The 23,038-nt window shown below is 47.0% G+C and overlaps 2 protein-coding genes across 3 annotated transcripts in view; one reads left to right on the forward strand and one right to left on the reverse strand.

Moving 5' to 3' along the window:
• Positions 1–928, forward strand: part of Gins1 (GINS complex subunit 1) — a 22,556-nt gene extending 21,628 nt beyond the window's left edge. Inside the window, exon 6 of the mRNA XM_029474335.1 lies at positions 488–928. Coding sequence (XP_029330195.1) covers positions 488–556 — 69 coding nt within the window. The 3' untranslated portion in view covers positions 557–928. The remainder of the gene's footprint in view (positions 1–487) is intronic.
• A 2,390-nt stretch (positions 929–3,318) lies between these two features.
• Positions 3,319–23,038, reverse strand: part of Ninl (ninein like) — a 76,242-nt gene continuing 56,522 nt past the window's right edge. Inside the window, exons 14-24 of one of the 2 annotated variants that reach the window (XM_021156253.1) lie at positions 22,079–22,211; positions 19,870–19,976; positions 19,059–19,366; positions 15,925–16,956; positions 12,596–12,700; positions 12,093–12,162; positions 8,168–8,326; positions 7,360–7,473; positions 6,313–6,480; positions 5,710–5,823; positions 3,319–4,214 (exon numbers count right to left, since the gene is read on the reverse strand). In XM_021156253.1, coding sequence (XP_021011912.1) covers positions 4,023–4,214; positions 5,710–5,823; positions 6,313–6,480; positions 7,360–7,473; positions 8,168–8,326; positions 12,093–12,162; positions 12,596–12,700; positions 15,925–16,956; positions 19,059–19,366; positions 19,870–19,976; positions 22,079–22,211 — 2,502 coding nt within the window. In that variant the 3' untranslated portion in view covers positions 3,319–4,022. The remainder of the gene's footprint in view (positions 4,215–5,709; positions 5,824–6,312; positions 6,481–7,359; positions 7,474–8,167; positions 8,327–12,092; positions 12,163–12,595; positions 12,701–15,924; positions 16,957–19,058; positions 19,367–19,869; positions 19,977–22,078; positions 22,212–23,038) is intronic. The other variant, XM_029473962.1, reaches the window with a different exon arrangement.

Raw genomic sequence — 23,038 nt, forward strand, 5'->3', positions numbered from 1 at the left:
TGAGACCTGACACCCAATTCTGGCAGAAGACAGCTACAGTGTACTTATTAATAATAATAAATAAATCTTTTTTTTAAAAGATTTATTTATTTATTATACATAAGCACACTGTAGCTGTCTTCAGACACTCCAGAAGAGGGCACCAGATCTCATTACGGATGGTTGTGAGCCACCATGTGGTTGCTGGCATTTGAACTCTGGACCTTCAGAAGAGCAGTCGGGTGCTCTTACCCACTGAGCCATCTCACCAGCCCATCTTTTTTTTTTAAAAAGAATTATGCAGTGACTTTTTTAAAGATAAAAACTTTACTAGTGTTGGATTAGTGGTATCAGTTTTACTTGGCTGTAACAGCCCATTAGTTAAGATCAGCTTTTGACTGCAGCGCTGTACAAGCTGATTAGGTATATAATTAGCTGCTGCTTCTTACGGATGCAAACTGTAACTGAGCTTTTCTCCCGTTTCTTTTCTCCGTCCTTTCACTTGCAGCACTTTTTGCCTCGGTGGAAGTGTGAGCAGTTAATCAGACAAGGAGTTCTAGAGCACGTGCTGTCCTGACTGTGTCCCGTGGTGACAGCGGCAGGATGTGAAGCTAAGCCAACTCACAGAAGGACGCGTCCTCACTGGACCTCCCCGTCCTTGGTTTTAAATTGACAGACATGCATTAACATAACCAAGATGGGCTGGGGTCCAGCTCATTGGTAGAGCACCTGCTTAGGGTCTGAGAAGCCCAGGGTTTCATCCCTAGTACCTCAAGAAACAAGACAACAAAAATCAAAGAGACGACAAAACCAAGAACTCTTGGCTAGGAACAAAATCTGCCAGCTCATAAGCCTTTGTTACAGGTTATCTCTCTAGTTATTCCATGCCCAGAGTAGTATTGTACTCTTATAATTGAAAATAAAGTCTTTGGTGTGAATCTGTTTTCACAGTGGGAATCTCCTGGTAGCTTGTCTTTGGTTGTCTTTCTTAGTGAATGCTTCTGGAATACGTTTCTAGACCACTCTGTCAAGTAAAGATAATAATTTATCACCAGGCTGCGGGAAGGGAAAGGAAGAGCCTGGAATTCGGAGTACTACAGTGGTAGCTCAACACTACTTGCAGGCTAGTGGGTACCAGTGTCATGGCTTTGTTCTTAAAATGGATGGAAACTATACATTTTTTCAAAAGTAGCAAATATTTATCCAATGGGATGTAAACATCAAGGGGTAGGGGAATAAATCTATACTTCCCTTAGCAGTGGGATAAGCCCCCAGGGAAGTTATTTTGGCTAAGTGAGTTTTAGTAAGCCAAAGATGATACTGAGCCTTCAGGAGCTGTGGGAGGCTGGACAGTGCTGAGCAGGTAAGCTATACTGTGTAGATGAGCAGATCGTTGAGAGGACACCGTGGTACTGCTGATGCTTTGCCTCAGCCTCCTTAGTGCTACAATCACAGTCTTGAGCTGCCTCGCCCAGCTTCAGCTGCCATTCTGGTTTGACATTCGTGTTCTTGTTGGTTTGCTTGAGACAGGATCCATGGAGCCCTGGATGTCCTGGATCTCACTATACAGTATAGGCTGGTCTTGAACTCACAGAGATCCACCTGCCTCTGCCTCCTGAGTGCTGGAATTAAAGGAGTGGACCACTAAATCAGCTTGGTTTTGGTTTCTAATTTGGTTTCATTTATATAGAGAATATACTTTTAAAATTACAAATAATTTTAAATATTTTTATTAACTTGAGAATTTCATGCAGTATATTTTGATCTTATTCACCTCCCAAATAATTTTTGATGAGGTATTGGGTATCATGGTGATAGAATAAACTTGGTATTACTTCAGTCTCTGTAATTTTTTGAGACTTGTATCAAGGCCCCAAACAAGGTTTATCATGGCAAACATTACAGGTCTACTTACTATTGCTGTGTTTGGGGGTAGAGTGAGTTTTCTATAAATGCCAGTTTCCTGATCATGTTGTTAGGCCCTTAACCAATTAATCTCCTTTCTGTGTGCACATGTGGTTGCCAATGTGTATGTGCACATTTATATGGAACCCAGAGATTGAGCTGGGTATCTTCCTCAACTGCTCGTCACCGTGTTTGTTTGTTTGTTGAGACAGTTTCTCTGTGTAACCTGGGCTGTTCTGGAACTTGCTCTGTAGACCAGGCTGGCCTCAAACTCAGACACACCTGCCTCTCTCTCCTGAATGCTGGCTGGGATTAAAGGCATGCACCCCAATTGCCTGGCTTTCACCTTGGTGTTTGAGCCCGGGTCTCTCACTGAACCTGAGGTTACTGATTCAGCTAAACTGGTTGGCTAGTAAGCTCTAGGGCACCTTCTGCCTCTGCTTTTGCATTTTGTGATGGAATTATAGATACACAGTGCTATGCCAGCTTTTTTATAAGGGTTCTCGAGATGTGACTAAACTCAGGTCCTTATATGCACAGCAGGAACTTTACCAACTGAGCCATATCTCCTGCCCTCTAATCTCCTTTTACTTCAGTTCCAGGCAGAGCCCAAAGTAAATAAGTGCACCTACTGTGAGGTAGGTTTTTGCTTGTTTGTGTTTTCTTTCTTTCTTTTAGTCAGGGTTTGTCTGTATAGACCTGGCTGTCCTGGAACTTGCTCCATAGACCAGGCTGGTGCCTGCCTCTGCCTCCCAAACTCTGGGATTAAAGGCATGAGCCACCACCACTGTCTCTACTCTTGAGTTTTGGCAAAGCTTCTACTGGTAAAACACAAACTATAAGGAGACTTAATATTTTACTGGTTGGTAAAACTAGACCTTAAGTTTTAAAAGTGCTCCCTTCTGGAGTAAAGAGCTGATTGGAGTAAGGAATCCCTGTTTGTTTTCTGTCTCTTGTTTTTTGTTTTTTTCAAGACAGGGTCTTACTAGGCAGCTCTGGCTATCTCGGAATTTGCTATGTAGACCAAGCTAGCCTCAAACTCAGAGATCCCCCTGCCTCTGATTCCTGAGTGATGGGATTGAAGCCGTGGTTCTCTTAACCATCCTAATGCTGCGGTTTCTCATGTTGTGGTAGCCCCAACATAAAATTATTATAGCCATATCTAGCTGAAATCTTACTACTGTTAAGAATCATAATGAAATATCTGATATGCAGGATATCTGGTGTGTGATTCCTAAAGGGGTTGCAACCCACAGGTTGAGAATCACTGCTGGTTTAAACGCATGTACCACTACACCTGTCAATCCCTGTTTATAGTTTTATTGGGGATCCAAACTCTGACCTGATGCTTGGAGAGCAAGCACTTTGTTCACTGAACCTTCTTTCCAGCCTGACAATGATCCATGTATGAACGAATTTAAAACTTTAAAAAACTTATGAGTTAAATTAATTTTAATAGAAAAGTTTTTGAAAATACAGGAACTTTTCATATCACAGTAGAATATTCATAAACCAAATGGTCATAATTTAGGTACATCTCAGTTATAAAACTATATCTTTTCTTTAAAAAAATGTACAATTTCCAGTGTGACAACATTTTGGTTCTTTTTTTTTTTTGTAATAAGATTGCACTCTCAACGAACACTGCTATCCCTGAGCCCACCACCTCTGATGCCGTCTTTCCTCCCACCCCCAGGATCTGCAAAGGACTTCTGGGGAATGCCCTCTTCCTGGGGGTGCATGTATTGACCCACATGTTGAGAACTCTGATGACAGCCTGCACAGTGCAGCCATGTGGTAAGACACCTAAAACCAGAGTCTGCATTTCTGGCCCAAAGCCCAACACTCAAAGTCCTCACCATTGTTGTTTGCTGAGGGTCTGAGTCTTTTTCTGTAAGATGAAGCTTGGCAACTTCAACCCAGGATGTTACCCAAGACCCTTGGCTAAAAGTGACTGTACCCTGCCTGCTTCCCCAGAACCTGGCACATAGTAGACATTCACTGAATGTTTGTTGGGTGAACAGGAATCAGTCCTCATGTCTAGGAAGTGTAGCTAGTGAGCCATAGAAAATTATGGCATCAGAGTAGCATTATTTAAAATGACACTCCTTCACATGAACTCCAAGAAACAGCAGCCTCTACACGGAAAGTGATGCTGGTGCCATCTTACTGATCAGTTTGTTGAGAGCTCGAACTTTTTCTTCCAAGACACAGTTTTTCTTCTCGGCTCCTCGCTGCTTCTCTTCTGTGAGCTGAACAGCTTTCATGAGGTGGGCATTTTCTACATACAGTTCCTTGAGCAGCAGATCAGATCTGGTATTCTTCTCAAACTAGACAGGGGAGAGAGCCACATTTTCCTGTGAACTGCTGTGGGCTGATAGACCAGCCTGCTTTCATCCTCTACTCCAGCCCTACCCTTGGTATTTTTGAGGTCTGGCACACATACTGGGTACAATAATTTCTCTGATACAAGGCAGGAAAGTGAGAATCTGCAGAACTATGGAGAAAACTTAAGACAATTTTATGATCATCTTTGCCATGAAATGAAAAGCCTACAGCGTGAAACAATGAAACCTTCAAGTCTCCAGAATACTTGGTTCATGTCTGCTGCTCTGCCTTGGTGACGCCACACTGGACAGACTGAGTCAGTTACCACGTACGTGGAGGCTGGACAGGTTTTAGTGATGGCAACAAGACTACTCCAAGCATAGGACACACAGGCACAGAGCTTTGAGCACTGAATTCCATGAGGCCATATGGAGGACATGGACACTCTCATTGTGCCCACTCTGGCAACACCACTGCTGTGACAGAACACACTAATGATGGAGGCAGATGGAAACTGACATGCAAAGGAACCAGAGTGGTTGCCATTGTCGGTGGGATGAACAGAGACAAAGAGGGGCTCTCTAAGGACAGATATGAGTGAACAAAGAAGCCAGTCAAAGCTGGGCATGAGCACTGTAAGCAGAGGGAAGGATATATACAAAGGCCCTGTGGCTGGCACATGCTTGGGAAGAGCTGTGGGTCACAGATTTGTTGAGTGAGAACAGGCTGGGCCAGCCCTGGCTTACTCTATCACTGAGTAGCAGCTTTCAGGATGTGCCTTTCAGGATGGCTCTATGATATAAACCAAGAGCCTTGACTGGAATTACTATGTTTTAAATGTAGGTGTCAAGAAAAGGAGCCGTTTCCTGTATACTCAAGTAAAGCCACAAGGAGGAACCAACTGACAGTGTTACTTACCTGTGTATATACCAAGTCACATCAGAAATACCGCGCACTTGAGCTCACCCCTCAGCCATGCAAGCAGTAACCCCTCACCTGAGACTATAAAGGGAGGGGTAGTGCAGGACTAGAATGTGACACGCACAGTTCTAGTCATGAGGTCCCTCAGCACAAGCCTCATCCAGGAAGACTGCCACAGTGAAAGACTTCTGCCTCTTTCCTGGGCTCCAGTTCAAGTGAATTTCTCCTGCATGTAAGACTCAACTACCCTACCTATACTGTCTAAGGTTTCTGTGTCTGCCTCTAAAGTGAGATCCTTGAGGCAGCCTTCACAAAGAACATGTTCTGGTCTAGAGAAGGGTATCTGATGGCTGACAAGCCAAAGGATGAATAAACACTGTCCATCCTGAGGACGGCAGCCCAACTCTGACGTGATGTACAAATGCAGTATGGCATGCATTGAGAAGAGCATCTCCCTGGATTAGTAATTACTAAGGAAAGTGTCTGCACTTTCTGCCTGTGGTTCTGAATGATTCCTGCATTGGATATTCAGTGGGGAGAAGAGTCTGTAGAGAGAGGGAAAGAGGCTGCATGTACCTGTTTTCGAAGCTCCTCCACCTTCTCCTGTAGCAGCCACTCCACGTTGCGTAACCGAGCCTCGGCATCCTCCACCTGGTCCTCCCTGGCCTTCAGTTGCTGCCTGTATTCTTCCTGGACAGAGAGGACACAACAGTTTTTGCATTCATAAACAGTGCCCTGTTTTGTTTTGTTTTTTTAAGTGACAAATGGCTAAAGGCAGAAGTCTGAGCATGGCATAGATGATCTGCTACCTGTGCAGATAGAAATGATGTCTTCATAGGCTCTGAAGGAACCATCTTTCTGTCCACAGAATCTTAATAGTAAATGACCAATACCAAATGGCTGTATCCCAGATTGGTGTTTTTCACCCTTTCCCAATGATCCCCACTGATGGCTGACTATGAAGGTATGACCTAAATCAGAATGAGTTTAGAAAGAGCTATGGTCTCTGTCTGGAGGGGCTGATGGGGTTGCCTGGCTTCCTACTCTTCAACCGTGAGAGAGCTCACCCTGACCCTGATCTATCCTCAGCATCTTTAGATGCCCTTGCTTCTGGTACAGCTTCGTTTCCTACAATGCCCTCTCGCAGCAGCTAGCCTGGAGTGGCACATCCCCACTCACCTGCTGTGAACTCAGTCTCCCGGCTTCCTCTTCCTTGACATTGAGCAGGTGCTGCAGCTCGGCTACACGAGCTCCGGGAACCAACTGACTCATCTGTTCCTGCAGGTGCTGGACAATCCGGCCATGCTGGGATTGTGCTGCCTCCAGCCTCAGCTGGACACTGTAGAGCTATAAGGACAATTTTTGGCATGACTGAAAATTCAGAGTCGTTACCAGATATAGTGATAGTGTTATATTCTCTGTTTAGGTCACTCTAAAGAGAGAGCACAAAGGCCCACTCCCTGTGTTGTGGGACCTGCCTGTGTATGTACAGCAGTCCTCAGCCACTGTGTCTCCACAGAATGTGGTAGGGAAAGACTGTGTTTGGAACCCTCAGAAAAATAGCTCTGGTCCTTGTTGCTGGATTGGGTTCTGTTTCGTTCACTGTCCATCAAAGCATACTTCATGTGACCAGAGAGAGGTATAAGCCTTGTGAGCCCCACCTGGTTTTCTTACATGGTGAAATTCATAGTTCTGAGACCTATAGCTCAAGTCCTAGAGTGTGATTAATACACAGGAGTTGAGTTTGGGGACAGGCATGGAATTGAGTGCAGATAAGGTTCTAAACCCAGAGGACCAGAGCCACAGAGCTCAGCATGGCTATCACTGCTATTAAACCAGGCATAACTTGGCCAACTCCTTCAAGCAAGCAATTAAAGTTAAGACAAACACAAGTTCAATGAATTTGATGCTGGATGCTTTATCTGAAATAGAACACTCTTGGCAGCTCAAAAGACCAGGCTGGCACAGTCTATGAACCTCTGAGACCCCAGAGTCTAGCTAGCTCCTTAAGAGATCCTGTCTGAGGCAAAGCTGATCTGTCCATGTTAACAATGAATGGAGTAGGGATATGTCTGAGCCTGATGAGTTCCTGGTCAGCTGTGAAGCATCTGGTTGGCCTAGTAACATTTTGGGTCTGGATGAGTCATGCAAACTGTCAGCCCACTGTTGATATTTCTCATGTCCCAGAATTGGACCAAGTGCCCCAAGCCACCTTAACCAACCCACCTGGCCTCGACTTTCTTCAAGGCTTTCTGTCAGCTCTGCCTGTGACAGTCTTAAGTACTGGCATTCCTCATTCACACGTTCAAGTTCCATTTTCAGGTTTTGGATTTGATCACCCTGTTTATAAAAACAAAACAAAAACATTTTCACAATTATAAGCAGAGCCTGACACAGAAACAAACCAGAAAGTTACAGATACGAAAAAACAAGATAAATGATCTCCCAGGACCCTGCGAGCCGAAGGACCATGCTTAACTTCTTTCCCCTCTTCTATAAGGTGCACATCTAATGTGAAGGCGTATCAGAGAGCATACAGAGTCCTGCAGTGCTGCCCTCCTTAAGGAACCTGGATCATTCCCAAACACTGTTATTTGAGAACTCGGTATCTAATGGCTGCACTATCGTCTACTCGTTCACCTACTGCTGATGTTCAAATTGATTCTGGTCCTGTTTTCCTATTATAAATAGGACATCAATAAAAATACTTCCAGATAAATCCATAATGCATTTAGAAGCAGCCTTCACAAGCAAAATTATAAAGCCAATGTACAGGGACTCTCCTCGGCTCTTGCTATTTATTTTACTTTAAGAAAGCTGGAACCCTACCACTTACTCTCCTGAGAACTGCAGGGACACAATTAGCTCCCCCTTCTACATCCTGGTGGCTTTGCCAGAGCTGTCCAGGTGGATCCATTTCTTGATGGATTGCCCTTTTGGGGGTACTCACCTAACTGCTCAGCCTCCACTACCCAGTGGGCCCTCCTTCCACCCACCCACCCACCAAGGTTTGTGGGACAGCCTAGCCCCTGACCTGCTGCTCCTCCCGGCATCCTGCCTCCTCCAGCTTCCTCATTAACACCTGGATAGCACTGTGGTTCTCTTCCTTCTGTGTATGGAGACCAGAAGGCTCTCCTTCCAGTTGAAGGACCCTGTAGTTGAGCTGTGACATTTCATCCTTGTACTTTTGAGTCTATAGCAAAAAGAGTTCAAACACATTTTTATGTACATGTTATGAATTTATTAATGATTTAACTAAAGTAGGAAAAACTTTCTTTAGCTTCAGCTCCAAAGGAGAAATGTACCATAAATATATACAAGAAGTTGAATCTAAAGAACAGGATGTAGTATCCAGGACCTAGAAGGTTTCTGGGAATTTTTTCCTGTAGCTGCTTCGTTCATAAACATCATTTTTGTCTGAAGAACTTTTTTTTTGAGCATGAGCAGAAATTCACACATCACAGATCACTATGAACAGAAACACTTGTAATCTCTAACTCCCAAGTCTCCAAGAGAAAGAAACACTGAACAAAGTTCACGTTCTTCCTCCCGGTCTTCTCAGCTATGACTGATATACCCAGGCCATTTGTACAACTGAAGCTAAAGGGAAATAATTACGGATTGTGAGGTGTTGCCAGAGGAAGATTACCAGGGCTTGAACAGACAGCCTCTATGCTGTCTTTATATATTCACTGGAGAAATAAGGATATGTGAATATGGAGGTCAAACACTCATTTAAGAAAAATGCTTCTAAATGTCAGCTTCATTCACATCATTCCAGAATTCTCCAACCAGGGGAGACTTCACTTGCTGTGTGCATCTTGCAACTCCTGGAGACATTTTGAGTTATCAAAGATGCCTGACAAGTGAGCAGAGGCTGTGCTCATACCCAGAGCACAGGGGATGGATCCAGCTCAGTCAGTGGCCAGCAGAGCTAAGAACTAGAAACTCCAGTCTGTCCTGGAAGATGAGACAACCCAGACCACCAGAGGCTGTTCTGTGCTACAGCCACCAAACTACCCTTCTGATGCCTTCTAGACTTTATCATTCCCTCCAAGGTTATTTTAAAAATATATTACGCAATTTAAAAATAATCTAAATATGGCTGAGGAAATGGCTCATTTGGGGTGAGGTCTTTGCAGTGTAAACCTAAGCACCTAAGTTTGGATCCTTAGCACCAGCTTGAAGCTCGGTGACAGTGTGCATCTGTAGCCCAGCACTGGGGATGAAGACGGGACCATCCTAGAGGCTTACTGGCCACTCTAGCCAAAACAACAAGCACCAGGTTCAGTGAGAGACCTTGTCTCAAAAATTAAGATGTAAAAGTGGTTGAGAAAGATACCCTTCATACATACCTGCATAGGTGAATGTGCCACCCACGTGCACATACAGTGCATACCAGAGTAGTCCAGAAAAAGAGTCTGAATGAACTTAAGGTATGAGAATCTTTTAAAAGGGTCCCTATCAGTTACTAAATACACAAATGCGGCTTTCAGAAGGAGGAGGGAGTGTCTTCAAGTTGTGCATCTTGCTTGCCTTAACAACCACTGTCCTGCATAAAGAATGGATGTTCAAAACCTGCCTAGGGTGAAGGGTGTACAAGCACAGTATAGAATGGCAGCTCACAAGCTGGCCCTACATCATTTTTTCACCATGGAAAACCTAACCACTCAGATTATTAGGAACTATTCTTTGTTTGTTTTAGTAGGAGGGCTATTTTTAACAAAAAAACCAGATTACCATCATACAAAACACTTCTGTTTCCACAGCATCAGTTTGGAGTCAGTGTAACCTACGATATACTTGTAGGACTGCTGGTCACACACACCTCTCTAGGGATCCACAGGACATCATGCTAATTAAACACATGATGCAACCTTGGATCTGCTTCAGCTGTGGTCCATGAGTTAGTGTGTTTTCACATTGTTCTCGAGTTCTCAGTAATTCATGTCACTCCTCCCTTCTGTATAATCTCAGACTGAGGTCAGCACATAGCTGCTGGCAGGCTGGTATGAGAATGTCTTGCTCCAACAGTATGTTCTTTGGCAAAACTTAAAGTCACTTTCAGTATTGATATACACTCACATTGTCTCCCAGGAAAGCTCTGATTTCATTAACAGGAATGAAATATTCCTCTCCTAGGATAGTATTTAAAGTCTCTGTAAATAACACTGAACTCGGAGCAGTCTAAAGAATAAGCTCACCCTTTCAACCAGGCACCCATGATGGCATCTTCACCGACTGGTATGCCACTCTTGCCAACAAGCACCCGTGTATGACTGCACACATATTCACATGCACACAGATACACACATGTCCTTGCCTAGTCCCATGGTGTTTCCTGAGGACAGGAACACTCTCCTCACATTGTTGTCACCACTGTAGGCTCTGCTTTAGGACAGCAGCCCTGGTGGCTCACAAATCCCAGTTTTGATGTCTGCCCAGTGACAGTTTTCAGCCTTGTCCCCCAGCAAATAATAACCTGGCGCCTCCTATCGTGCTGAATCATCCTTGAATCTAGGGTGTGGCCATGGCTTCTTGCTGCTGGCATTTCTGACAAGTAGAACCCCAGCCCCTTTACTAGTTACTCATTTGGGGTTTGTCTGATGCTTCCTGGTGACTTGGGTTGCACGCTCCCGGGAAGGTGCCTAGACAGGGTCTTAGAGCCCTACAGATGCCAGCAACATCTGCGAATAAGGCAACTACCATCCAAAGTTCTAAGTTAAATCTTTAGCTTTCTTTGTAGAATTTGCCTCCTGGGTTCATATAAAAATAAAGGGATATTCATGTCAAAGATGATTCTACTGGGTCTAACCAACCCTTTTGTTCAAATTTCTTCTGATCTTCAAGTCACACAGACCAAAGTAACATAAGACCAAACAGCACGGCACCCTGAGGAAGCAGGCAATAGATGTAGAACAGGGACGACCTGTGAGACAGTTTCTTCCAAAAGCCAGTGTCATGGGGAAAAGCAAGTATCCTGGGTCAACAGAGCTAATGAGTGACTGCAGAAGACCACACTTCCATATCTATCCCCAGCAGTGTCCCTGAGTTCTTGTCTGCCATGTGACTGGACATGTGCTTAGTGAGAGGGCCACCCTGTGCTTTCATGAGTCTCAATGGGATCTACAGGGAGCACTGTACACCTGAGCCTCTTGGGTGCTGACTTTCAGTAGGGTGCTACCTAGGACATTTCCAAGAACTTGGCTCCACAGAGAAGCACCATGAGACCCACAATGGGACCCACAGGGAAGCACCAGGCCCACAGACACATTAGGAATAGCACTGATTACCCCAGCTATCCACTCTTCTCAGCTACATCTCTGATGGTGCTGATCAAGGGATGTCACCAGAGATGTGCCAGGCTCATTCTCTAACCCCTTCACTCTACAAACAAGGCAAAGTGGCTAGCTTATGCCAAAACAAAACAAAACAAACAAACAAAAGACCTCGACAGTTACATGAAATCTATCAGCTGCTTACTGTGAAAGTTTTGGATCACGGAAGCAATGTGACTATGGTATGATGGACATGAATTAGCACAGTTAAGTCTCTTTAGCATTACAGTGGACACTGCGAGTGTTGGAGAGAGATCTGCTGACATATTTAAGAGCAGAGTGTCATAGTACGACTTAGAAAAGCACACAGGACATTCAACAATAATGAGAAACTGTTGCTACACAGAGACTCCCCCAAACTCCTCAGGGAATGGTGATGTGTGACCAAAGACAAGCCCAAAGGCTCCATCTTATATAGTTCTACTTACATTATACTCTGAAATGACAGTTTTGGAAGGGAGGAGCCTACAGTTCCTCACCAGGGCCCTGATGAGGAGAGCTGGGGTTGGCTGCAACCGGATCTTACAGAAAAAAGATCCTCTTGTCTCCTTTCATTAGAGAGAAATTACTTCAAGACACTAAAGCAAAGGAGGGGGTAACTCATGCCAGTTAGGACCCAACCTGTGTGCTGAGCTCTTCCAGGTCAAAGCAGGCCTGCTCCTTGTCTCTCTTTAAGACCTCAATTTCCTGCCTGTTGAAGAAGCAGATTAGAAACATCACTTCATAGCCTGGGCTACCACGTCACTAGCTCTGACTCACTGACCTGCAGACGTCAAGAGTAAAGGTTGGCTAGAAGTACAGAGGGCTGTCACCAGGCTTTGCTCCCCTCTTAACCCTGGCAGTCCCAGCCCTCAAGCGCTTCATGGAGCACGTCTGCACGAGTGTCCAATGCCATGTCCTGAGCCATGAGATGCCAGTCATGTGGCAACTTATACATACACTACAACTCTGTGTTAGCTCCGAGGGGGCAGAAATTTCGGGGCTGCTAACCCACAGAGGGTGGCTGGAGCCCTCAAGCCTGTCCACTGACAGTCCCCCACTGTCAAGCTGCCCCTCCTACACTCATTCTAGAGTACCAACAGGCTGCAGTACACAGGTCTGGGGAACTGTGAGGCCCACCTTACCTCTGCACTTCATTTCTGCTCTCTGAAGTCTCCAGTTCCAGCTGAGTCTTCCCCAGGTCACTTTTTAACACAAGGTTTTCTTCAGAAAGCCTTTGTAACTCAGCCCTGTGGTCAAAGTCGAAGAAGTCAATTGAGGCCTGAAAGGGGCAAGCTGAACACAGCCTCACAGCTCATAGCTCACAGTTGGAGATGCTGAAAACTGTGCAGGCTGCATCCCTGCCCTGGAGGAGGCAAGCCCAAGGTATTCCCTGTCTCCAGGGAGAGCAAGCTCTGTTTTGTACTCCCCAAAGAACAGGCCCTTCAAAGCACATCCACAAGCCCTACATACACTCAGCACCTGCACTCTGCAGACACGTAGAGCCTGTGAAGAGCCAAGTCACACGCAGTGTGTACCATCTTCACAGAAGCCATACTCCAAGGGCCCCAAATCAAACAAAACAAAACAAAAAACCTGGAAGCTGAACTGAATCTGTGAGCAATACTCCTCAGAAAACTAGGCTAGCCCAGGGCACAGGATCTATGTCAGCCCTACCACTAGCAGGGCAGAGAAGCTATAATGTGGGTACCCACACAGCTGGGACATAGAAAGAGGCCCAGGCAGTCTCAGGTGAATCGTGTTCCACTTTTCTGCAAAGGGAACACAGCAAAGCATCCTGTACCAAGGCTCTGAAGAGTCCTTGAGGTTATCCTCAAGTTAATGTGAACACACACTGATCAACAGACATGTAAGAAGGTCACTGGGAATGGCCTCAGAAACAACAACCTGACTCCTAATCACATCTCCTGGAACTTCAGACACTGGAATATTCAGAAGTCAGGGTACTGAGGACACTCTGTACCACAGAGACACATGCTTAAGAGGCAAAGGTATAGAGAGACACCTATGGACAACTGCAGGCAACGCAGAGCCCTTTGGATACCATGTAGGTAGGCCTGGAGGGTGCTAGGCTTCTAGCCCGTCAGTTGTGTCTGAGATTTGTTTTGTTTGCTTTAAATATTTAGGGGAGAAACATGCTTCTATTTTATTAAGAAAACCTTTTGACTCTCTTGGCTGTCACCCCTCCCTCTCCCTCTATTTCTTCTCCCCCCCCCCCAACCCCTTCCTGTAATTCTACACAGGAGAATGCCAGCAAATAAAAGAACTGGGACTGGAGAGATGACTCAGTGGCCTATTGTGCACCACCAGCCCAGGCCCCCTGTGATGACCTACTGCCTGTCTGTATAGTGTGCTAAATGAGGGCTGATGGGGCTAAAGGACAACATATGCATGAGGTCATCATCATGTTGTTCCCTATGCCCAACCATGGATTCACAGGGGATGGGCTCCAGGAACTCAGGCGCTTTTTGTTTCCACAAAGCAAGCTTCTCAGATGGAGCAGGCTGGCACTTCAGGCACTTTAGCCAGACCAGACTCCCTGTCCTGGAACTCACTCTGTAGACCAGGCTGGCCTCGAACTCAGAAATCTGCCTGCCTCTGCCTCCTGAGTGCTGGGATTAAAGGTGTGCGCCACCACTGCCCAGCAGTGTTCAGCTCTTATGCATTGACTAATGTACTCAAAGTGCACACTAGTGCACTTGATGAATCTCACCCTTCACTTGCTTGTTTCCAGCAGTGCCAGCAGCATGCTGGGTAACACTGCAGATTCTTCTCGCTCAGCCATGATAGTATCTATGGGGTATTCATTTTTGAACAGCACCTTTGATGCCTACTTATTGCCCTGCTCACAGATTCCTATAAATGTGGCCAAAGGAACAACTGTGCTTTCCGAAGGCCTAGAGAACATACATTGCCACCCCGCCCCCAACACACACAAACTGGGTTTTCATTTTACTGAATTACATGAAGATGGCAGAGTTCCTGCTAAAAGGAACTCATGCCTGTGTTTGTTTTTTTAAGTATAATATAGAGTTTATTTAGGGCATGGGGAGGGGAGTTAAGAGAGTAGCAGAGGCAGAGAAAGGCAGAGAGAAGGAGAGAGTAGAGGCCAGCCATGACCACATGGAGAGGGGGGGAAGAAAATGGGGAGAGAGGGGAGCAAGGGGGCAAGAGGCAAGCGAGAGAAGAGCCATGTCTGTGTGTTTTTATTTTTATTTTTTAAGATTTATTTTGTGTATGAGTATACCATTGCTCTCTGCAGACACACCAGAAGAGGGCATCAGATCCCATTACAGATGGTTGTGAGCCACCATGTGGTTGCTGGGATTTGAACTCAGGACCTTTGGAAGAGCAGTCAGTACTCCTAACTGCTGAGCCATCTCTCCAGCCCCATGTCTGTGTTAAGCTGTTTATAAAGTGATATTTGCATGTCTGAAATTCCACTTTATTTTTTCTTTTTAGACCCAGGGGGATAGAACACAGGACCTCATACAAGCTAAGCACATGGTATGTCACCGTGCCATACCCAAACCCCACATTGTCCCCCAGCACGTAAGCAACTGCATGCTATTCCCCCAGTGAGCAGCAGTTGACCTTTTAGTGGAAATGGTCTTATTATTCATATGTGAGCACCCACAATCCTGGGACACACTGTGTGCCTACAGTGTATCACCAGCCCAGGCCTCTTGGCAGTCTGTCTCTACAGGAGCAGACACCTCCTCAGTGTGCAGAATGAGGGCTGGCAGGAGTAAAGCACGACATACATGGTCCACCATCAATCACATGCCTGCAAACCTCTCCTCCACTGCTAGAGGGACCAGGAGAAGGCTCTGGAACTCATGGCCTATAACCTGGGCAAGCCCTCAAAGGATCTTAGCATCTGTGACAGAATAGGTACCCACCCATCTCACCTGGCCATCTGGCCCACAGACCAAAACAGTCTCCTTCCCAAGAAGGATATTCCAAAAACACAGTCCCAGCCATATCTCCAGCCCAATAGCAATGAATCTCCAAACCCCTGACTGTGTTCAGGCCAGCCCAGAGCACTGCAGCTCAGGGGCCCATCCACAGAAGGTTTCATTGGTTGCTGCCAACTGACCAGCATAACCCGTGATTCACTTTCATTACAGAGCCTGGCACAGAGGCATGATGCAGCCCAAACCCTTCGTTTAATCTCAGAGGGACGAGGGTTTAGAGATGACCCACAACTCATGTGAGGCCTCTATAAAACAGTCTTCATGAAATGAGAGCTAGGGACACCGGAGCTAGCTAAGTTGTCCCAGAAAGACTGACCCTTCCTGTCTCGTACCACTTGCACCCAGGGAGCAGGGGAGCAGGAGGGCAGGAGTAGGTTTGCAAGATTAATAGGAATTATATTGGGAAAACTGTGAAGAGGTCACTAGTGACAAGCCTGAGGATTTCATATACAGTTTTAAGATTAGGAGTGACAAACCTGTAACTCTCTCTGGAATCTGCCTTTTCAAGAGCCCGGACGACATCTTCCAGCTGCAGAAGTTTGGTCTTCACATCCTTCATCTCACTCTCTGACATCACTGTGGTCTCTTGTGGGTTTGGGAGCTCAGAGCAGGGCAATGAGGGTCTCATCCTTGCAGCTTCTCCCCTGAGCTGGAGCCAAGCCTCTTGGACACCTTCACCATCCCCAACAGGCCCCTCTGAAGCCTGTCCCGGAACCCCAACAGAGGCTGCCTTCCTGTCCAGAGCAGTTGTGCCTAACGATGGCTCCAGCATCTGTGGATAAACAGGCAAGGGCAGCTTCTGGCCTTGGCCTGTTAGGGTCCTGGCAGAAGGTTCTGGCTCCTTTGGGATAGCTCCCTCCTCAGCATTGAGTGGACGCTGATGATTGTCTCTGACACCCAGGTTCTCTGAGGATCTTCTAGACAGTAGGGTAGGGGTTGGGCTTGGCATGGCATCTATACTACAGAGCTGGCCAGGAAAATCCCTGCCCTCTGCTTTCCCTGGGCCAGGCCACTCTGCTGGTGCCCCTGTCCTTCCATCAGGGCTGACAGCTTGCCGGGCTGTTGGCTGCTGCCTGCTGTCTGGACCCAGGGACATGGAGCTGGGTGTCCTCTCCTGCTGGTCACTCACCACAGTGGTTCCATTCTTCAGGAGAGCACGCAGCACATCTGCCTCCTGGACAAGGCCCTCTACCTGCTCCCTGTAGGCTTGTTCTAGCTTCTCCTTCTCCAGGGTGAATGACCTGCAGATCCGTGCCTGCTCTTCACTCATCACAGCCTGCAGCTTCAACTGCTGCCTCCGACAGTGTGCCAGGACCTCCTGTTCCCTCTCCTCCCGCCACCCCTTCTCCCGGTCAAGCTGAGCAGCCAGGTCCTTCACTCGCTGCAGGTGTGTCTGCAGCAGCTGGTCCTTCTCACACTGATGCTGTAGAGACAGACTCTCACAGCAGGCAGCATGCTGAGCTTCTAGCCATGACAGCTTCTGGTTCAGCTCTTCTTCAGCCTCTCGCCTGCAGAAACACAGGTGTACGCTTTGGGTTCTGCTAGCATTAATCCCAGGCTCTTCTATTCATGGAAGAAGCCACCCGAATTACTTCTGCTCTCAGTGTGTAACTAACCCAGAGACTCTTTCTGTAGCCTGTTGTGTGTCAGGATGCTCGGTGCCTTTCCTGGAGTCCTTAGGACTACACACACAAGACAGCACAGACTCATTCACCGTGTCTGACAGCTTAAAGGGTATGGAGGTTACTATTAGGTATGACTAAAATTCTTGCTCTTGGCCACACTGCTAAAGTTCAGTCAAGCATGGCTGGAGGTCTTGCACTGAGTGCTCCTGAGCAGTGCTGGTTCCAGGCGTTAGACAGGTAAAATTGACCAGTACTCAAAACATTCCCTTGAAAATCCTATAAGGACTTTGGCTGGGGCCTCATCAACCTGGGGTGACTAGAGAAAATATGGGAGTGAGGGAGGGGGTGCTACACAGACACACACAGCCTGGTGAGGTATGGGGTGCACTCTGGTCACAGCAGGGGGTAAGCACATGGACTAGGTGTGGCTCCAACTCTATGGAGAAGCTACCAGGTACCCAGCTGAGTAGATCCCTAGGAAGGAGGAGCCTGGCATATCCTGGATGCTACAAGCAAGAGGGCTCCCATACCCTCCACAGGCACCACACAGGGTCTAAAAGGAGCTTTGTTCCAGCCCCTTAACATTGGAAGAGTGAATGTATCTAGAAGATGGCTGCTTTTCTGCTCTTCAAGACTACAACAGTCAGTTCCCTCAGGTTTCTGGAAGCCTGAGTGTCTCTGCTGTTATCACACCGTGAGAGAAGGGAGTGTGAGCTCTGATTCTTCCCCCTTTCATATCCCATGTTTTCTGGCTACTCTCAATTCCCTTCCATCAAAGATACTGCACTTCAATAAGAACTGACCCCCATGACAGCCACTTGGAGCTGCTGCTATTAGACACATGTCAGGGCTGTGTCCCTTCACTGTCATCATCTGGACCCATCCAGCCCCTGGATAACACCCAACTGAACCATCTGCTCAGTCTAGCCGGTGGGAGGGAGGCCCAGGCTCCTGGCATGAGGGTGGCCAGGCCAGGAGTTAGGGAGAGCCTGCCTGCCTGCCATCCTGCCTGCACTCTTCCTTCCTTTCTTCCTTCCTTCCTTCCTTTCTTTCTTTTAAGGGTAACATGCATTGCCTGTGTCCCCAAAAGGCAGGTGACATTTCTCAAGTAACAGACACAATGAAACCCACCATATTCAAGTTTTCCATGTATCCTTTTCCCTCTTTGAACACTATTTTAACTTTCTAAGACTTTCCTCACTAACCTAGATTAACTGTCTTTGTATTTAGAGGGTCCTCTGGATTTCTCTCCCTCTAATGCTGTGATGGCTAATATTAGTTGTCAGCTTTGCTACATTTGGAATCAACTCAAGCAATGGGGCACATCTATGAGGGATTTTCTTGATTAGATCATTTGAGGTGAAAGGCCTACGCTAAGTCTGGGCCACGCCTTTTGGTGGCAGCCTACGTAAGGGACATGGAGGAAAGGAGCTTTTGCTTTTTGCCTACCTGACCTCACATTCATTGGCAAAGCCCTCTCCCCGGTTGCCGAGGCATTCCTTAACTACTTCTTCAGGATTCCACCAGAGAGCAGCTGAGACATCCAGCCTCACGGAATGAACTACTGGAATCCTGGCCTTTCACTGAGAAAGTCATTGTTGGATTAGCCTATGAAGCCATCCTAATAAATCTTCTTTTAATATGTCTGTCTATGTGTGTATCTATTTCCTTCTGTCACTCTGTCATTTTAGAGAACCCTGACTAATACACCTACTCTCTAACGTCCTTACTACTTAGTGATGGGGAATACACTATCTTGCAACCAGGCAGTGAAGAAGAAAAGAACAGAGTTCAAACAGCACACAGCAAACTACTCCATGGCCCAGTGTGGATTGACAGTGAAATCCTTATATAGCAATGTGTTGTCTGGACTCTCAGAAGGAAACTTGCCTGTTCCCAAGCACTTGATCCTGAGCAGTTTACATAAGCCTCTGGTTAAGTTTTGATTCTCTATGAGCAGCCCTAAACAAAACCCCATCCCAAACCTTATCTGCAGTAGCTGGTCCTGGTGGCGCAGGTGCATCTCCACTTCTAGCCGCTGGGCCAGCGTGCACAGGGCCTGTGCACAGCAGTGGGCCAGCCCAGCTGGGGCAGGCTCAGGGCTTCGTGCTGCATCCTGCAGCTGCTCCTTCAGGCCCAGGATGACCTCCTGCGACTTGGCATACAAGGCCTCCAGATCTGCCTTCTGGCCTTCAAGAATGCTGACCTCCAGCTGGAAAGCCTGCTCCATCTCCTTTTTATCCTTCTCAAAGTTTCTCTTCATGACTTCAATTTCCTTCTCATAATAATTTACCTAAACAAAGGAATTAGGAAGTCTTAGTAACAGCTTGGCAAGCAGCATAAACAGGAAGATATCAGGCAAGATGCTTAAAGAGCTGATGGCTCACACCTGACCCCAGGATCTAGGAAAGGGGATGATAGGACAGTGTTGTCACCAAGGTGTTACTACACCCAAGGTGCAGTGTGCCTGCACACAGTAACCCTGAAGTAGGTTCATCAGGTGCATTTAAGAGGCTTGGGACCAAGACTGGCTAAGCACCTGGCAAGTACCATGAGTCCAGAGGGTGTGACAACTAAGTAGCAATCACTAGACTAGTGGGGACAGCACTCCACATCCTGGAAGCCTAGGGGAAGGGAAATAATCCAGATATACAGACAAGGCTATGTCAAAAGCTTCCAGTGTAAAATATACCAGGGAATATAAAGACACAATAGTAGAGCAGAATGCCTGTCCTGCTTAGCAGTCTGAGAAGCTGAACCCATGGCTTTGCAGTCTGAGGTCCCAAATTCCCTGACCTTGGTCTCCAGCTGCATCCTGAGCTCTTGGTAATGTTCTTTCATCTGTTCCACCATTATCTCTGTCTCCAAACTCACTGGCGTAGACTCCCCCACAAACAGATTGTCTGTAAAGAAGAGGACACTGTGACGGTATGCCTAGGATGCCTCCAGCGCCTTCTTGACCCTTTCACCTGTCCTCTAGGTGGTTTCTAGCCTCTCACCACCAAGTGGCAAAGCAGCTTTCCACCCGTAACGTGTGAGAGCAGGTCTGGCAAGACGATCATTCTGCCCTCCATCTGCACTATGTAAGAATGAGGGGCCGGTAGTAAGGTCACTCCACCCTCCACGGCACTGTGGTTGAGGACTCCACGGACAGCAGGGAGGGTCAAATTATGCTTTGCAAGTTGACACTACTAAGAACTCAGAGGTTCAAATCTTTAAAAAAATATATTAGCCAGGTGAGGTGGCGCACACCTTTAATCCCAGCACTCAGGAGGCAGAGGCAGGTGGATTTCTGAGTTCGAGGCCAGCCTGGTCTACAAAGTGAGTTCCAGGACAGCCAGGGCTACACAGAGAAACCCTGTCTCGAAAAACAAAAACAAACAAACAAAATATATATATACTGATTTACCTCTGTCTTTTGAGTGTGTGTATTTTGCATGTATGTCTGTGCACCATGTACGTACAGTGCTCACAGAGGTCAGAAATCAACGTCAGATGTTCTGGAACTGGAGCTACAGGTGGTTGTGAGTTCCTATGTGTTTTCAGAACTGAACCCAGGTCCTCTGCAAGAGCAATAAATGCTCTTAAGCTCTAAGCCACTCTCCAGCAAGGTTCAAGTCTTTACTGTATCACTGTTTACTAAGAGAGAGCCAGGAGGGTCCCACTAGATTCTTCAGGCCCCTTAGCTCTCTGGAAGATCCTCACCTGATGGTATAGTCACTGCACTTAAAATCTGGCTCCAAATGATGCCAGGATCACAAAGGAAATGGGAAGACAAAGAAGAATAATGACAGTCCCCTGACCTTCCTTCTGTGTAGAGCTCCACGCCCAAGTCTCCACACATGTTCAAATGTATGCATGGGCTCACTTTTTCATTCTTTCTCTTGTGTTTTCTTGCTGATTCTGTGTGATCTGTTTTTACAGCACACACTGACATACACAGTCTAGTCACCTAAGGCCTGCCCTGGAAATCCTGGCAGTGTGAAGGCTCTGATGGGTGTGGAAGAAAGGTGAACAGCTCCACAATGGTCTCTCCCAGCACTCCTGACCCTCATGCTCTGTGCAACTCAGGCTCCCGAGACACCGGAGAAGCAACCACCATGCTCTACCCTCTGGCTAGGCTGGGCTCCACTGCACACTCAGGGGACTGCACCTCACACCTTTTCCTTCTCCCTTCTCCCCAATGGGGATATGTTAAGGCCACTCTCTATTTCTTCCTGAGATGCCCTGGGGATTCTGGCAGCCATCCAGACCCCACAAAGGTAAAGTTTCTACTAAGTTCCTCTTGGAGATCCCAAGAGCATCTCTTTGGGGTATTTCTTTCTTCTTGCCAACATAAACAGCTGTAGGGTATAGAGACTCAAGAGCTCTCAGAGGCTGGAGAACAACGCTGAGGGGCTTAGGTTGCCACAGTTTAACTAGGGAGGGGTAGTCAGGGCTGCTGGATTCCATGGGCAACAGAGAGATGGGGGCCATTGAGTGTCACATGCTACTGCTGAAGACAGCAGAGCTGGAGTGACTGACTGCATTGGTGACCTCATACAACCAGTGGGAAGGCAGAGACTAGCTAAGTAACCCCTGTCCTCCATAAGAACTGTGGCACCCCCACAATATCCTCCCCCAACCTTGGTCTCTAAAAAAGACCAAGAACACTTAAACATGGGCCTTTGCCTTGACCTCATTGTCCAAGATCAGGAGAAGACAGCAGACAGGATTCCCTCAATTGAGAATATCCCATGCCCATCTTGCTATGACCTTCCGTGCCAGTGACCTTCCATGTCCAGCCCTGTCACAAAGTTGCCTGTAACATAGGATCCAACCTGGAAACATGCCCCCAGGGCAAATTTGTCTCCTCTGGGGTCAGGTAAGTATAACCTTTGTGATTTCTACAAATATAAATTTTCCCACCCTCCTCTCATCTTTTCCTCTGGGGTGTCACATGTCCAGCTTTGTGGTCATTTCCTGGAGCCCCACTCTCAACTTATCCTCCAGATGGGGCTCCTACCTGCTGGGCCACGTCCAGGGATCCTCCTTCTATGGGTGCCTGGGGTCCCAGAGGGGCTTTGTCGACTCCTGGGCAGCCGCAGCCGCAGGCCTTCCAGCTCTGCTTGCAACTCATCATTGCGGTCCTGTAGGTCCTGTGTAGGCAGAGCCAAATACCTCCTCCAGCACTTGCAGCCACTCAGCCTTGGGAGGCCAGACCCAAAATTAGGCCCATCTGTAATAAGCATCCACTACAGGCTAGACTTATAGGCAGGTGTGGATTCTGGACTTTCAGCATGTAACATTAAATCTGAACCTAAGCTTCTAACTACAAGGGAAACCATTTCTTGACACTCATGCTTACATCATTGGATATATGAGAGGGGCTCAAGGAAAAAGGAAAGTTGAAGCTATGAGGAAAATTCTCAACAGGTGCTGCTTACCACAAGTAGTGGGCATGCCACATGCATAGGGATCAATGTCTTGGGACATGTCTGGGGCTGTGTGTCTGCTCTCTCCTCTCGGCTGCTGTGGAATTGGCATGGGGTTCTACAGCTATAGCTGTTAGGCCATTTGTTTTAGATGAAATGCTACAGAGCAGTGATGTACTTGGCAGAGAGAAAAGGTTTCATCTGGGAAGCAGAAGCCTGATGGGGTTCAGTCTGCTGGGCAATAGGGAAGTGGCCTGGGAGAGGCACCCTCTGGTGAGGATGAGGAGTCTGCATTTGTGACAAGCATCACCTTTGCACTTTAATGAAATGTGTCTGGAGGAGTAGGCTCGGCCACTTGCTTATCAAAAGGACAGGAAAAGAAACTTCTAACACACTTTTCTGGGAGGTTTGGAGTCCTGCAAAATCTTGAAAAGTATGAGGACAATCAGCCCTGGCTCACAGTCACAGCTCTGAGATTGTTCCCTAAAAGCAAGGTCACCTGTCTTTCAAGGATATGCACCTACGCAACTTGTAGGTCACTCGGAGCCAAG

The sequence above is a fragment of the Mus caroli genome, chromosome 2, assembly GCF_900094665.2.
Source record: "Mus caroli chromosome 2, CAROLI_EIJ_v1.1, whole genome shotgun sequence".
Taxonomy (NCBI): Eukaryota; Metazoa; Chordata; class Mammalia; order Rodentia; family Muridae; genus Mus; species Mus caroli.